General features: G+C 38.0%; 1 protein-coding gene across 1 annotated transcript; it reads right to left on the bottom strand.

Annotated features, from left to right (window-relative positions):
* Positions 1-1,539: 1,539 nt before the first annotated feature.
* On the bottom strand, positions 1,540-17,700 carry SLC2A10 (solute carrier family 2 member 10). The gene is made up of 5 exons (XM_014064151.2): positions 17,431-17,700; positions 8,151-9,521; positions 5,174-5,296; positions 3,350-3,485; positions 1,540-2,506 (listed from the first exon to the last, which is right to left on the bottom strand). Exons 1-5 carry the CDS (start codon positions 17,432-17,434, stop codon positions 2,407-2,409), a joined length of 1,734 nt encoding a protein of 577 aa, XP_013919626.2. The 5' UTR covers positions 17,435-17,700; the 3' UTR covers positions 1,540-2,406.
* Between the last annotated feature and the right edge of the window lie 107 nt (positions 17,701-17,807).

Genomic DNA, 17,807 nt, shown 5'->3' with positions numbered 1-17,807 from the left:
GAGGTGAGAAACATATGGTCTTTCAGATATTCCCAGAAGGTCCAGCATTCCCAGCATGGTCAGTAATGAGAGAGGCTCAAAACTGCTCAGGACATCTAGAAGGCTTAGGTTCCCTACTCTGCATGAAATTTTTAAAAAGCTGTGTAATAAATTGTACAAGCATACAATAAGTATGCCCTATGTCTTAAATGTGGGATATGAAAGGATGGAAGATTAGTATTCCATGTGTCACAAGCCAAAAAAGGAAAAAGTTGCTTTGTAAAGTCACCATCCCTTTTCAATTTCTGCAGAATCACCCAGAAGAGGCTTTGAACATAGAAAGCAAATTATTCCTTCTGTTTTACTAAGAAATATAGTAAAACTTTAAACAAGGAGTTCTCATTACATCACATTTCCCTTAGCAACCGAAGTTAAGCTTTGTGGCAGAGATTATAAAATAGAAAGTGGAATGAGAAGAGGCACCTGAACTTTATCTGAGAAATCTGCACCCAGCAGGTCTGAAAAATACATTCTAAAACACAATTCCCAACCATATTATTGATATGATATTAATCCCCTGGGAAATCTTCCAGTTGCTTTTGCTTTTTTATTCAAGTACTGGATGCAAGATAGCTGCCACTTCCTCTGAGATCCCATTTGTGTGTGTGTGTGCGTGTGTGTGTGTGTGTGTGTATTCATAGTTAATTTTTGAAGTTCATATTATATGAATTAACCAACTGTGCTCGGTAAATCATGTTTGTAGCTTATTGTGCTACATGATCCCTGATAATTGAAATTTATTCAGTAAATCATAGTTTATTAGTATTGATTAATTATGTACTATCAGGTCAGTGTTGATTCTTAGCAACCACATATTAATATACAAAGTACAAATGGAACTACAGAATTCTACTTACCTTATTTTTCGGAGTATAAGACCTATCTTTTTCCCTCAAAAAAGAGGGTGAAAATCTGGATGCATCTTATACACTGAATACAACATTTTTGGCCTCCCACCCCCCCCCCTTCACAAAAATGGCACTGCGTAGCCTTTAGGAGGCTTCCAGAGTGCTCCTGGGGGCTGGGGAGGGCAGAAATGAGCGAAAAATGGGCCGTTTTTTACTCAATTTCCCCCCCCCAGCCCCCAGGAGCACTCTACAAGCCTCCTAAAGGCTATGCAAGCCCTTTTTTGGACAAAAAATGGGCCAGTTTTTGCGAAAAATTGACTTTTTTTGCTTATTTTTGGCGACCCCTACCTCCAGGAGCACTCTACAAACCTCCTAAAGGCTATTCATGCCCTTTTTTTTGACAAAAAATGAGCCATTTTTGGGAGGTCTGCAGAGTGCAAAAACTTTTTTTAAAAATTTGTCTCTTCAAAATCTTGGTGCATTTTATACTCCGGTGAGTCTTATACTCCAAAAAATTTCGGTAATATTGGGCTAGTTTTTCACCTTTAATTTGCATCCCATTAATTTGCATCCCATTGCTAGTCAATAGGTAACAGAGGAGTGAGGTTTTTTTAATCTGTCTCAATTTCTGTAAGAAATGCCATTTTAATAGAATTTAATCACTGAAATAGGCTGTCACCTTTTTTTTTCTTTATTCATAGAGCGAGAAAGTTTCTAGAAGTGCAGGCTGCTTAACTGCTTGGGAATGAGAGCCAACGCAACTTACTTTTACTATTATCCCATAAATACAATAAATGTAGCCACACATTTTCTGTACATTTTACTCATATAGGAGAAGTGATCCCTTAAAGATGCAAAGAAATTTTCATCAACCCCACTCCAGTCTAATTACAAATAAATGTTTACTGGAAATGGAAAGCAGTGAAGTGTAAATCATAAAATAAAGATAAAATTCTATACGAGGACTGCCAGATTTCTATGTTAAAATAAATTATTCCACTTCAACAGATTTAGAAGGTTCCTCAATCAGTAGCATCTCACACATTGGAGTTACCTGGTTTCCTGTGGGTTTTTTCATGACATTATTCTGTCTGATTTTTGTTTTTAAGTCAGCATTTCCTTACTGTTTAGTATAATCAGGTCCCAATGGATTATCTGAGGGAGGAGGTTTTCTCCAACAAATGGTTTTTGCATCTCCTTTAGCATAAACAAAATCCATCAAGTTGAAAAAATAGTATTTTATATCAAACTATCCAATCAATAGGCTCAAATATACTTTATTTATCAAACATTTATAAAATATATGAACATATCAGATATACTTTCCCCAGGGGCTGGGGTGCTAGAATCTACACATAACAGAATATGCATACTTATAAAAAAGAATTATATTGTCACCTACATAAATACAGGATTTTCATGAAATGGTCCAGAATTTCTTTCTTTGGGAAAATCACCACAAAACTTCCAGCATGATATAGGTAACCATTGGGTCACGTCACAAGTGATGGCTCCTTTTTCAGGAAGTATTAGAATGGTCTACTCTTTGATATTGAGCACGTGTGTAGATTTCTCTTCTGTTCCATAGTTTGTGCCAGCATATATTTCTTTGCAGCAACCTGCCAAAACAACAAAGAGATCAATATGGATTGACCATGCCCTGCTTCAAATTAGAATAAAATAGAATAGCAGAGTTGGAAGGTACCTTGGAGGCCTTCTACTCCAACCCCCTGCCTAGGCAGGAAACCCTACACCACTTCAGACAAATGGTTATCCAACATCTTCTTAAAGACTTCCAGTATTGGAGCATTCACAACTTCTGGACGCAAGTTATTCCACTGATTTTTTCTAACTGTCAGGATATTTCTCCTCAGTTCTAAGTTGCTTCTCCCCTTGATTAGCTTCCACCCATCACTTCTTGTTCTACCCTCAGGTGCTTTGGAGAATAGATTGACTCCCTCTTCTTTGTGGCAACCCCTGTGTCATTCTTTTCATTAAACTAAACATACCCAGTTCCTGCAACCATTCTTCATATGTTTTAGCCTCCAGTCCCCTAATCATCTTTGTTGCTCTTCTCTTTCTAGAGTCCCCACATCTTTTTTACATCATGGTGACCAAAACTGAATGCAGTATTCCAAGTGTGGCCTTACCAAGGCATTATAAAGTGGTATTAACACTTCACGTGATCTTGATTCTATCCCTCTGTTTATGCAGCCTAGAATCATGTTGGCTTTTTTTGGCAGCTGCTGCACACTCCTGGCTCATGTTTAAATGATTGTCCACTAGGATTTCAAGATCCCTCTCACAGTTACTACTATTGAGCAAGGTACCACCTATACTGTACCTGTATATTTCATTTTTCTTGCCTAAATGTAAAACCTTACTTTTCTAAATTCTCTATGATATGGGCAAAATACTTCTGCATTGATCAGTGTTAGCTGTGACAGATACTAAAGACATACCGCTTCTTTGAGAACTGATGGTCTATTTCTTCCAGAGACTGTCCTTTCGTTTCAGGTACAAATAAATAAATAAATAATACAGCCGCAAATCCCACCAGTGCATAGAAAAAGAAAATCCACGACAAGCCAATGACATCTGCATGGAGAAATATAACAAAATCAATGTATGACATAAAGCCACATTTGCTGGGATAGGCTCTCGTGAAATCAGGGGCTTACCAGAGGCTACTTAAAAGGAGCTGCAAAATTTCCTTTCAAAAGTAAATTTACACTTTATTAGACTCATGCATTCAGCAAAATCAGAAGTTTAATCTGGGCATTATTACAACAATAGATACATTGTAAAAAGTGCCAGTCATTTTAATTAAATTACCATTTTATAGCATTTTGATTGCAAAATCTCTCAGGGGTGAGGTAGTAACAATAATAAAAGGTTTTAAAAACATTAACAGCATGGTTTTGCAGTGTTTCTCCACCTTTAGTACCTTGGGGATGGACAATTGCCATAAATACTTTTCAGATGAGTTTTACTATTAACAGCAGGACCAGATGGCTTTCCTCTTCCACACGCAGACTAATACATATCTGAACTACAAATGAGTGCTGACATAATATTTCTGGAATTAAAATATCTGGCAATACTTGAAATATTTTGACATATTGAAATATTATTACCTCAAACCCAAAAATAATTCTAAAAATTTCTGAAAGAAACAATGTCTAAACCAGCTAAATTAGCTGAAGAAATGCAACCCTTCTAATAGAAGTTCCAGAGATGCTTTTCCAAAAGATAACTGGACTTTTTTTCCTTTCTTCTTTGAAAATGTTTCAATTCTCATGCAAAAAGTTTCTACAGTTTCTTCTTCAACCATGACCTGTGTGATTAAGAATCTTTATAGACCTCAGAAAATCAGATAGTTTATAATCTTACTTGTTCAACTGAGCTTCAGAAGTAGCTTCATATTAGCTTCAGAATTGTCTGTTTTCTTTTGTTTCGTATTCCATTGTATTGTATTGTATTGTATTGTATTGTAATAGGAAACAACTGAATTTTTAAATTTCAGACTTGGGGTTGCACTTATCTGTGTCAACAACTGTTTCAGACTACTAATTGTAATTTTTTAATTTAATATCTACTAGTGACTTAATACATTCAGTCTGTAATCCCAATCTTGAGAATGACAATAAATGGCAAACCATAACATCTGGTGTAATTTTGGATTTTTTACCTTCTTCTGCAGCCTTAATATTGTCTCCTCTGATGCAGAGTTCTGGAACATGTAAATATTGGTCTGCTCTTTTGTGAGGGAAACACCGTATTGCCTAATAAATACATTATCCAGCTATGGACTTTGGATTTTTTCTTCTTCTAATAACACCATTATATCTTTTTTTAAATGTTACTTTTGCCCATCCAAGAAAATAAGGAGAAGCACCATGGCCTCTGGCTTAGAGTAGACTAAGATTGCCTTGAACTGAGTTTTCTGGTTTGGCAGAGATTTGAGTCTTGAATCTAAATTTAACATTTTAGTTATTATATACAGTATGTCTGATCATGACTCAAGAAGTGACATAATAAACAGAAAGACAAGATCCTCAAACAAAGGCAGTGACCCTTTGTTGGGTCTAGATCAGGGTTTTTCAACCTCATCACCTTTATACACATGAACTTCAACTCCCAGAATTGGGAATTCTAGGAATTGAAGTCCATAAGTCCAAAACCTGTTGAGATTGAGAAACACTGGTCTAAGTGCACCCTATTATCAGCTCTGCTATGGTTATCAGCAGCAAAGAATGTCAACAACAAGCCAGTACTATACATACCAATGATGTCAAGGAATGTAAGACTGATCAGTAAATTGGCAGCCCAGTTGAAACTATTGCAGAACGCAAAAGCCCTCCCCCGTATGCTAGCTGGGTAGATCTCACTGAGGACCAGCCATGTCACTGTGGGAGGAGAAAAGAAAGTCAAGGAGTGGAATTAGGCATGAGGAAGAAACAAATCATAAGCAACATTTTGTAGAACCATAAGAAGAAACTGGAATGGGAAAGATATTATAAAAAGAAAGCTTGGACTGTTGAGTTGGAAGATGCAATTATTCAAAAGCTTCAAGTTAAACACAATGAAGACAAGAAGAGAGACACCCTGGATTATTATTATGACTACTACCACTATTGCTCCTAAACATATTTTTAAACACATAAAATACATACCTGCATTTGCATGTTACTTTTTTACAAGAAACATTGTAAAAATAGGTAATATACTGTTCGAGAAAATTCTATGTATACGGATTGTGAGTGGGCAAGACAGACATTTTCACCGAATTGTAAAGTAACTGGAACAATTAAAAAAAACATTACTTGTTACAACAGGTGCAGTACCTAGATGAATTTGGCTAATCCTGAAGAAGCTAAGCAGAGCAGGACCTGGTAAGTAGTTTAATGTGAGACTATCAGTAAATTCAGTTTGTGGAGTAGAATGGAAACTAATAACACCAAAAGGCAATGGGAAGTAACTTCCACCTGGTTAAGAAAACAATATGGACACGGACATGTAGTCTCCAGATGATAACTCAAGTTAGGGGAGATTTTACCTTTTCATTCTGGAAAACTGTATTAGTAGGTGCATTCTTAGTAAATAAGTAGTGTCCCATGTCATTTTAATAACCAAGTGGGACCCTGATGGCTAGAAATTACAGAGTTCTAGTTACAGTTTTAATCCATCTAGAGAACATCAATAAGAAGGCTGGGCCAATGAATGCATTGCAGAGAGCACTTATGGACTAAAGGCTGCTTTGTCATGTATATAAATATCCTTCCTTTCAAAAGAAATTACCAAGAAAAAGAGCAACAAATTGACCATGGTAAACAGTTGGATTCGTGAATAATATAAAATAATGTAGAAGTCAGTATAAGAGTCATTAATTGAAGTTTATATCAATTTCTTTGTGGGATTGCTTGGCCCAAATAATGAAGATAAAAGCTCTACTTTTGATTCCACCAATAGATCAGTTCACAGGCAATGACTTGGAACAGGACTTATAATACTTGGTTATAGCATTCCAATTATGGAATTTCAGAAAGATATTCAGTTGTTCCCTATGCTATCTTTCTGAAAATAATTGTAGACATGACCATTCACCCAACAATTTATGAGATAACAATTACTCTAGGAATAAATTCACTTTAAGATGACCAGCGTTTTTGTTCATTCATTAAAAACTAAATTTATTTTAATGTTTTTGTATTTATTGGTTTCTAACATTTCTGGTTTTATTGCATTTAAGACTGTTTTTAAAAAAGTCTTTTGTAAACCAGTCTATTTGCTTCTGAAAGAAAGAGTAGCAATGAGCAGAAATCATATAAATCAATTAAACTGTCAGTCAATAAAAACCAGCTAATCTGAACTTCAGCTTTTCTTAAAATAATACTTTTCTTTTAATCAAATGCAAACCTCCCCTGATTAAATCATCTTTTCTAAGGCTTCTAACTAGCCCACACACAGGTTCCTCTTTCATTCAGGTAACTTCTAAGTATTTGAAGCCGGCATACAAAATATGCTGGAGTCACTGTTCATACTACGAATGCCTCGACTGATAATATTGACATTTTATTTGCAAACTGTGGAATTATAAATTGGAAAATGTATGCTATCCCTAGTTATGTTTGCTTAACTAGGTACGTAAATAACATCTGAACACAGTGCTTACTTCCTGGAACAGATAGGTAAAAGGAACTCTTTCAGAAAGTGTGTGTGAGAGAGAGAAAAAAACTCCAGTAATTCCACTTTATTGAATGGAACAAGACTAGGTGCTTAGCTTAGCAGCAAAACATAGGCGAAAGCTTGTCCTTAGCATGTTCAATTTGAAGTGAGACTGAGCAATACTCTAAGACAGGGGGGTCAAACTTGTGTCATCATGGTGTTGTCATGGGACGTATTACTTTTTCCCCTTTTGCTAAACTGGGCATGAACGTGGCCAGCACATGACGCATCTCGCGACCCACAGGCTGTGAGTTTGGCACCTCTGGTCTAAGACATACAGTAGGTGCATAAACCATGGATTTTTATGTGATCTGTCCCAACTTCTTTCAGTTCCACAAATATATCCAGAATGGGAATTGGATAAACCTGCTGCTAGTCTTTCTGCAGAGTAACGGAATTTTAATATAGCCACCTCCCCAAACTTCTCATGTTACCTGCCCTAAACCTTGCGGCCTTTGGAAACCAAGCAGTTTCATTTTTGTTTTGTTACTAAATGAAACTCCTCAGCGCAAGATTGCTACACTGGTCTAAAATCATCTCTGAAGTGAACATAGAGTGGCTTTGGAAGATTAGAAAATTATCCACTCAAAAGCCTATTCATGTTTAGCCAGGATGAGCCCTATAAAATTTAATTAAGGAAGCTAATGACTGAAAATTAAGAGCTCTTTTCCTGAGTTATTTTTTTTTTAATGAACACTTTCCCCCCATTCCTGACCCACTTTATTATGGAGTACTCTAATGAAGAATAGGAACTCCCGCTGAAACTGCAAATGAATTTATAGTTTGCATGCATAGATTCATGAATCAAAGGACTTACTTCACTTGTTCCATTATGGCACACACGATTATATTCTAATTTTAATACTGTAATAAGTGATTGCAGGCCATTTCAGAGCCAAACTGATTGGGCAACTCTGAAGCCCAACAAACAAACATAATAAACTACTTAAGACTCAAAACACATTCAGGTATGGACAGGTTTATCTATGTAAGAGGACTCTAAGACAAGAAATATGAAAACAGGAAGATACTTACTTGGTCCAAATCCAATTGAGAATGCACTTACAAAGGCCATCAAGCTCAGGAGTGTAATCCAGTTTAGGAGCATGTCTCCCTTAGAAGAGGGCTCACTGATTGAAGAATTGGTATCCCGTTCTTTTTCTTCCACTGACTGGGTGAGAAATTGGGTTTTCTCAGTTTCTAATGTAATGGTTTTTTCTTCACTTTTATTATTGGCATTGACTGCTGGTCCCATGATAGCAAAAGTTGATTCAACTTGTATTTCACTAGTATCTTTTGTCAATAAGAAATAGGAAGCAGTTGGTTGCGGAGAAACTGAATTTATGTGGAGAGGAGGTGAACTGAAGGAAGTATTGTTGGAATCTATGAGTGTTTCACAGTCTTTAACCATATCTAATGGAACAGAGCAGCTGGCCAGGCCAATAATCATAACTGAAAAAGCCATCACCCAACATCCAGCCATCAACAACACCCTTCGGCCAACCTTATCTGCAAAAAACATGGCAAATAGAGTTGCGATAACCTTCATCACCCCTAAACCAACAGAGGCCAGGATAGCAGATGAATCAGTCTGAAATCCCACAGAACGGAAGATAGTCGATGCATAATAGAGGGCATTGGGCTGTCCAGTGAACTGTTGAAAGAGGACCAATCCTAGGCCAACCAAAGTCCTGTTTCTCATGTTGTCCTTTGATCTGAAGAGATCTACAAGAGAATAATTCTTCTCCACGGGGCATGTAAATATTACATCTTCACCATCTTCATCCTTGTGAGATTGAATGAGACTACTATGAGTCACACTGTAGCGTGCGCTGAAAGTCCTGGAGTTGTTGGGGAGGAACAGGATGCTGAGAAGCTGGATGACAGCCAGGCCAATAGCCAAGCCAAACATGTATCGCCATCCCTCAGGTGTGTCAGCAAAGATATAATTCAGTGCATACGAAAGTAAGATGCCCATGGTGATGCCAGCTTCATAAAGGGAGACCAATAGCCCTCGCTGATGGGCAGCCACCATTTCAGAGACATATATGCAGCACGCCATAGATGATAAAGAAATGGCAAAACCTACAGTCAGACGCCCACTCACCAGCCAAATAAGTGACCTAGCAAATGTCAGGATGAGACTGCCACAGATCAAAACTCCATTGCTGAGCAATATTGCTTTCCGTCTTCCTTGCCGGTCAATAAAGATTCCTCCAACCAAAGAAGCTACGAGAGCTCCAATGAGTAAGGCACTCACAAGGACCTCTTGCTCAATACAACGAAGATGGAAAACCACCTGCAGCTGCAATAGTGCTCCTGAGATGATTCCAAGTTCATATCCAAAGGTCAGTCCTCCAAGGAGTGAGATTGCGGATGTCAACAGGAGGACGAACAATGCTTGTCCTGGAGATTGAGAATAGGAACAAGAGTGAGATCTGAGACAGTTTCTTCTTTAAGTTGGTAGAGCTTACAATAACTTCAGTATTATAAACTACTCTACATTTGAATGCAAAATTTGTTATTGCTGCTCTATAAAGTCAATCCAGGATTACTGTATTTTTCAGAGTATAAGATGCACCAAGATTTTGAAGAGGCAAATTAAAAAAAAGTTTTAGCACTCTACAGACCTCTCCAAAACAACCCATTTTTCGCAAAAAAAGGCCCCATTTTTTAAAAAAGGGCATGAATAGCCTTTAGGAGGCTTGTAGAGTGCTCCTGGGCCTGGGGGGGGGGCAACATTGACCAAAAAAGGCCTTTTTTAGCTCAATTTTGCCCCTCTAGCCCCCAGGAGCACTCTACAAGCCTCCTAAAGGCTACGCACGGCCATTTTGGTGAAGGGGCAGGATTTCAGGAGGCAAAAATGCTGTATTCAGTCTATAAGACGTACTCAGATTTTCAGCTTCTTTTTTGAGGGAAAAGGGTGCGTCTTATACTCTGAAAAATACAGTAATAGTCTTCAATACAGGTAGTAGTCCTCAAGTTACAACAGTTCATTTAGTGACTGTTCAAAGTTATGTCACTGAAAAAAGTGACTTATGACCATTTTTCACACTTACCCCCATGGTGACATGATCAAAATTCAAATGCTTGGCAACTGGCTCATATTTAAGACAGTAGCTGTGTGCAGGGGTCATGTGATCACCTTTTGCAACTTTCTGAGAAGCAAAGTTAATGGGGAAACCAGTTTCACTTAACAATCGTATCCCTAATTTGTCAACTGCAGTGATTCACTTAACAACTGTGGCAAGAAAAGTCGTAAAATGGGGCAAAACTCACTTGACAAATGTTTCACTTGGCAGTAGAAATTTTGGGCTCAATTGTGGCCATAGGTTGAGGACTAGCTGTACATCAACATGTTCACTTTAATGATATTGTGGTTTGTAAGGCCTTACCTATCTGCCCTATCTCCTAAAACTAATCTGAATGTCAATGTTTCTGAGGCCAGAAATGGCAGGATTTTGTGAAATGCAAAATAATCTTTTTTTGTGGGGGGGGGGGGAAGCGGAATTAGGAGAACCTATGTCACAGCCCCAGTAAAACAGAGTATTTGCAAGAGTCACAGAAGTATGACTCAATGGTGGAAAACATGGAAAACCTGCTAGGGCAGAAAAGAAAGTGCTGTAACCAAATTTGGTACTGTCCTCGCTGCAACTTATTTTGAACATCCCGTTGGTTCCTGAAAAGTGCCCATTATTTTCAAATTACTAAAAATAAAAAATGCCGTGTTTCCAAGGTTGTATAGGCCTAAATTTGAACCTAAAATTGTGCCTAGATTATGATAGTATGCAAGCACATCTTATATCAAAGCAAGCATAGCAACATCTAAGGAAAAAACAAGGATATATTACTTGGGTGCATATTTTGCTCTGAAGGGATTCTTTCTCTATACCTACAAATCTGTATTCACCATCTATTTATACTGTGGCCTTCTTGTAAAAGTGGAAGGTAGCAATTATCTCACCATAATTATAGTGAACATATTTTCTTGGAAAACAACAAAGGACAAAACTGAAAAGGGGGCCAATCTGAAAGAAGTTCATGAAGATAAAAACATTTAATAGCTTATGTCTGCTTTACAAGGGCAACTTCAAGAGCAAACCAAGAAACACTACAAAAACCTCATATTAAAATATTTAAAATCAAAGAGTATATATAAATTTATTTTAAAAAAAGAATTCGGTTTCCATATTTTTTCACACGAATGTGAAAGCGTGGGCATTAAGTGGTACCATTTGTATGACACAAGTTAAATGACCAAAATAAAGGAGAAATGTGAATTTTTGAAAACTAAATAAATCTGAAGAACAGCTTTCTCAAATACTGTAAAAGGCTGCCCTTTTTAATAAGGGACACGTAGTCACTGTAACAATTCATTTGATTTCACAACCATCTCGTATAATAGGTTGGGCAGAGAGACAAGAACTGTCTCCTGGCAAACTCAGGGCTGAGCGGGTGTTGGTCTAACCTTCTAGTCTCTGTGATGGATGTACCCTTAGCGTTGTGCAGAAGTTGAATTTCAAATTCCCTAGCAGCAGATTGTAAAACAGTGTTATTGCCTGTGGAAGCCATCTGCTGGGGGGCTTCCTTGGACAGCTGGTTGGTCATTATGAGAAGAGATTGCTAAGCTAGATGGGGTAGGTGTCCAATCCAGCAGGGCAATGTTTACTGTACATTATTATGAACAGCATAATGTAACACATCAGCTCCTATTAGCATGCTAATATATATATATATATATTGTATTTGTGCTGATATTTGGGCATACAGGGGGTTGTAAAAAAGTTATATATATATATATATATATATATATATATATATATATATATATGTATATGTATATGTATATGTATATGTATATGTATATGTATATGTATATGTATATGTATATGTATATGTATATGTATATGTATATGTATATGTATATGTATATGTATATGTATGTGGTATTTGTGCTGATAAATAAATAAAGAGAGACTAGTATAGATCTATTTCAAGCTATTTAGCTCTCATCAGCTAGCCATACCCTTCCTGGGATTCGAACCTGTGGTGTATTGCATCTTAGGCAGATGTCTTAGCCATTAAGCCACAGGCTCTCCTCCTTATCAGCTGAAGCCAGGGAAGAAGGTATATATTTAGTGTCACAACCCCTGGTATGTCCCAATTATGGGAGGAAGCTAACTGCTTCCATATTTATCAGCACAAATACCACCCAAATATAACAAAGGCAACAGTAAAAATATTGGGTTTCTGTCGTGATGGACTCTTGTGATGAGCCGATTGACAGTTAATGGAAGCAGTTAGCTTCCTCCCATAATTGGGGCATACCAGGGGTTGTGACACTAAATATATACCTTCTTCCCTGGCTTCAGCTGATAAGGAGGAGAGCCTGTGGCTTAATGGCTAAGACGTCTGCCTAAGCTGTAATATAGCCCAGGTTCGAATCCCAGGAAAGGTATGGCTAGCTGATGAGAGCTAAATAGCTTGAAATAGATCTATACTAGTCTCCCTTTATTTATTTATCAGTACAAATACCACACAAATATAACAAAGGCAACAGTAAAAATATTGGTTTTCTGTCGTGATGGACTCTTATGACGAGCCGATTGACAGATAATGGAAGCAGTTAGCTTCCTCCCATAATTGGGGCATACCAGGGGTTGTGACACTAAATATATATATTTTTCATTCACAAAATATTTAAATCTGGATCCAAACTCTATTCTGATTATCCTACATGCAATACGTAGAAACACTGTAATAATGACATACTTTTAAGATTCAGGATATTGGAACTAGAGCAATTGGCTTGATCTAAACCAGTGATGGTGAGCCTATGGCACGCATGCCAGAGGTGGCACTCAGAGACCTCTCTGTGGGCACGCATGCTGCTGCCCCAGCCCAGATCCATCACATTTCTCCCACAGGACGGAGAGAGAGGGGGAGGGGAAGAGAGGGGGGAGGGAAAGAGAGAGAGAGGGAGGGAAAGAGAGAAAGAGAGAGGGGGAAAGAGAGGGAGGGAAAGAGAGAAATGATTTTACAAACGTTTTTCTTTTTTATTGTTGCTAAACCTAATATTTCAAAAGCAGGACAAAAAATGAAGGAGCATAAAAGTGCATTTATCATGTTTTTCTTAGAACAATTAGCTGAACTCTTGCCTTGTTTATCATTATTTTACATAGTAAAACCTCATTATTCAGGTTAAATTGCTGTGTTAGCGCTTTGCGATTAATAAGTTGGTTTTGGGGTTGCCGTTTGGGCACTCGGCCTCTAAAAGGTTTGCTGTCACTGATCTAGACCCAATCCTTAAAATCCAACTTTATGTACGTTTATTTTTAAGCATATCTCACAGATTATTTATTTATTTGTTTCTATCCTTGATTTATTTTTTTTTCAAACAAATTAAGGCAGCAAACATATCCATCACACCTTCCTCCTCCTATTTTTTTTACACAATAACAAACCTGTGGGATGGTTGGGTTAAATCTGGCCCAAGGTTACCCAGCAGGCTTTCATGGTTAAGGTAGGATTAGAACTCACGGTATCCGACTTTCTTTCCTGGGGCCTTAACCATTAGACTGAATTAGATCTCTTAGTAATAGAAAACCAGGAAGCTGGATAGCAATCTTGTTTGTTTCAATTCAATATGGTAGGTTTTTTTAAAAAAAAATTCAGAAGGGTAAACATCCTATAAACATGAACCACAACATGTATTTCTCCAGCTGGAAATCACATCAAAGATTTGCAACCAGGTGCTTTCCAGACTGCCAACTTGTTGATCTAAATTTCTTAAACCGTACATTTCAGCTAGCACACCCAATGGTTATGATTAGACCAGTCTTTTACACATCCACCAATTAACTTATCATACTATATTTTATAGATGCTGCTTGAATTTTTTAAAAAGCATATACACTAGATATATAAAGCTACACCCAATTTGCAGCAATGAAATGATACTATTTTTTTGGTGTATCTTCCATGTGAAATTTTTGGTTGGAACTCGCTATGGTTGTGGTCAGAAGCATTCATGACCAGCGGTTCTATTGTATATAGATTTCAACTCCCAGAATTCCCCAGCCAACATATTATGTCCAGGTGTCTTAAAGGGGTCAAGGTTGAGAAAAACTGGTATATAGATTTGCTGACTGAAATTCTAAGCAAGCAGGGAAGAAAGAATAGCAGAAAGAATGGCTTTAAGAAAGGACCTTGTAGGACCTTATAGGGACATCAGAGTGAATGATAGGAAAAAATCAAGATGGACGGGACTGTGCAATGAAAGGCCTTTACCTTTTTATATTGAGAGGATGTTTGTAAAAAGGGTTGGAGATTTGCCCATGTTGATTTTATTTTCCCTGCAAATATCCCAGGGTTTTTCTGTTGTAAGAATGCCATCTTTTGACATAACATCAGCCAACTATATGGAGTCCTTTGACCAGATTTGCTTTCAACCTTTTTACCTGGGGAACATTTACTCAATGCTAGAAAGATGACAACATCATAAACACACTTTTGGAGGAAGAGGTTTCCAAGAATGGTGAGTTGAAATTGAGACAACTGAGAAAGGGGACCAGAACTTAGGTGAGGATACCAGCAACCAGGTAGATTATATATGAGGTGACTGCTCAATTGGCAGAAGAGCCATTGGGCTTTCTAGGTGTTCATACCTTAGTCTAATTCTTAACTATCCCCCCCCCCCCAACAGCTCCAAACTTAATTCTCAGTCACTAAAATTAATATCTAATTCTTTGCGGATAAAAAGATTCTTGTACTTTATCTCTTCACATTGTTAGTAGAATTTCAATGTCTAACTTTACCTTTCTCATGCCCAAATAGACAACACGTAGGTCAAAGTAAATAAATCAGCAGAACTTGCATTGTTGCATTATTATTTTTTTCATATGAAAGATTTCTTTGTCCATTGGAGCATTCAGTTCCACAGAAATTGCTTCCAGCTTTGGAGTGAGACAACTCAACTGAAACTCGTGAAGAACCACTAGGCCTATATTTAAATATATTATGTTCTAAACTTGGTACGCAACAAGTAGACTGACAAGAAAAAGTAAAGATAAGAACTCTTAGCTGTGTTTGCTTCCCTTTTGTTAATGGCCAAATTGGATTTTTTAAATCTTTAGTCGCTTTATCTTTATGATTAAATATTTATTATGTATCTTTGATTTTTATCTACCTTTATCTTATGCAACGTGGCATACATAATTCTCTGACTTCCTTTTTTCATCACAACATTTTATGGTGAACTGGGGGAAGGAAGTGAAGGAGGAAAGGGAAAGAAAGAGAGGGGGAGGAGGGAGGGAGAGAAAGAAAGAGGGGGAGAGAGGGAGAGAAAGACTGGTTCAAAATCAGCTATATAGTTTTTATGCATATGGAAAGATTAAAAATCACAGTCTTATGGTTTCTAATCCAGAACTTTAAATGCTATACCAAATGGACTGAGTTTATTGATTATATAGTTTATTGTGTTGTTTTAGTATTACCTACCCAGATATTACCTATGTAGAGTTGAAGTTGGAGCTGTATACAAGGCTTGTAAAATAAATGTCTGAATGCAGGAATTAATTGAAACACTTCATGGGGTGTGTATTCCTGGAGTTAGGAATAACAGCTCAGTATTGCAACTTTTAATAATCAAACTCAAGGTTTGGAGGTACAGTTTGGACATATGAGTCATGACATAAATAATAAAGTTGAAAATAGATAGATGAAAATAGATGAAAATTCATATTTTAACCCAGAGATTGCTCAAGTCAGAAATAAACACAGAATAGTTTTAAGGCATACTTCAGAAATGGTTTGGAAGGGAAGAAATAGTTCAGACTTGATATAAGCAAGCCTCTCCACTATTCATTAAAGCAGCTGCTTCCCTTCTCTGTGCCTATTGGAAACTTTTTAAAGGTTTTATATATTTTATAGTTGACTTTATAACCCAACCCCAAGGGTTGAGGATAACTGGATAAAAAGAAGTACTTTTTCTTTTTTACCCAAGGTTCATATATCATAAATTGCAATGTGGTTTGCTTGGCTTAGAGCTAACACAATGAAATTCAGAAAGTATTATTTTGCAGTTTACATGTGAACTGGGCTACTCTGTCTTATTCAACTAACCATGGCTTGGTGTAATCTTGAAACACCAACCCTTAAAATTCTCAACACACTTCAAAATTGTGTCCACAGCTTCAATCCTGTATTCTTCAAAGTACTTTCAATTTCTCCCCATTCCCTGGCACCCCACCATCCTATTATAAAAAGGGTAGGAAACTAAATGAATTTTTAACTGAAATAGTGTGCTGCTTTTGAAAACCGATACAGAGGGGCAAACTGACTTCAAACTGAACTATTATTAATGGTTGTACTAAACCTTTCTCTGACATTAGTATGTACATTTTTGTGCTAGAAAGGCAGATTAAACCAGTGGCCGCATTTAAATGAGGGAATAAATGTCAAGGTGTTTCATTCTGTAAACAATGATTAAGAAAGATCTGGCCTTCCATCTAAACAAAACCCATTTTGGTCTTATTCTTGAGCAAGCATGTAATATTTATTAAAAGGCCATCTGAATATCAGAGGCAGACAATATCCTCAGCCCTACCTTCTTATAAATTACTCCATAAAATCAATGTGTCCTGGGATTGCATGATAAATACCAAAATGTAAACTTAATCCCATGGGATCCATTCACACAATACACTGGGCTAAAATGTAGCTGGCAAATTGATAGTTTGCCGATTAGGCAAAAACTATAACTATAAACAGGTCTGAGACAGTAGTCTTACTTATGAGCTACTTGTTTAGGTTCACTCTGCACTGTGAGAGTGCAAAAGAATGCAGCTTGATTAGGAAAGTGAGCGCCATCGGCTACTCTGAGCGGTGGAATTCCTGGCTTTCACTGAACTCGGCCTCTTCCAACCTGGCGACTTGAACTCCTATAATCCCTGGTCAACTATATGCTCCCAATGCTTCCAAGGGGCATCCGACAGGGGATGTTACTGCTTCGCTCCTAGACCTAAAACTGTAACCCAAGATAAAGAAGAACCCCTTTTTTTCTTGAAGTCATTTAAAAAGGGTTTGGCAAAGCACGACACAGATAGAGTACCCATCACTCTCTCTGGCAGAGGAAAGCGACAACGGAGAACACAGGACAGAGAGTTGGGAGCAGAGAAGCGAACCGCAAAGGCGAATTGTTTTAAAAGAAGCAAGTCGAAAAAGTTCCTTCCATCAGAGAACAATCCGAAGGCACGTAGAGAAGTTCCCCTCCCTTCCCCGTCCCCCTGCTGTTCTCGCCGGACAAGCAACTCACCCATGCTGATGGAAGCGGCGCGCACAGCTGCCCCCCCAAAAGTTTGTTTCCCAACTCCAGAGCGGGCGAAAAGAGAAAAAAGGCTTGGACTTTAGCGGCGAGAATGAAGGGACGTTTCGCATTCCGACGCTAGGGGGCTCGCCGCTGGGACGCCCCCGGGGCAAAGGCTCTCGGTTTTCCAGGATCGCGTCCTGGATGCCCGCGCCGCCGCAGAAGGACCAGAGGCAAGAGCAGGAATGTTGCTCCTTCGGAAGCTCCGGGAAGCTGGAGGCCCGCGAAAGCTTAAGTTGCCCTGCAGCGCACAGAAAGTTTGGGTCGGGGGGGGGGGGGTTTGGTTTTCTTTTGGTCGTCGGCAGAAGAGCGCCACGTTGCTCCGG

Source organism: Thamnophis sirtalis, unplaced genomic scaffold, assembly GCF_051295495.1.
Source record: "Thamnophis sirtalis isolate CommonGarterSnake01/CBP01778 unplaced genomic scaffold, rThaSir2_p1.2 scaffold_7, whole genome shotgun sequence".
Lineage (NCBI taxonomy): Eukaryota > Metazoa > Chordata > Lepidosauria > Squamata > Natricidae > Thamnophis > Thamnophis sirtalis.
This window is presented reverse-complemented; position numbering and strand designations above follow the sequence as displayed.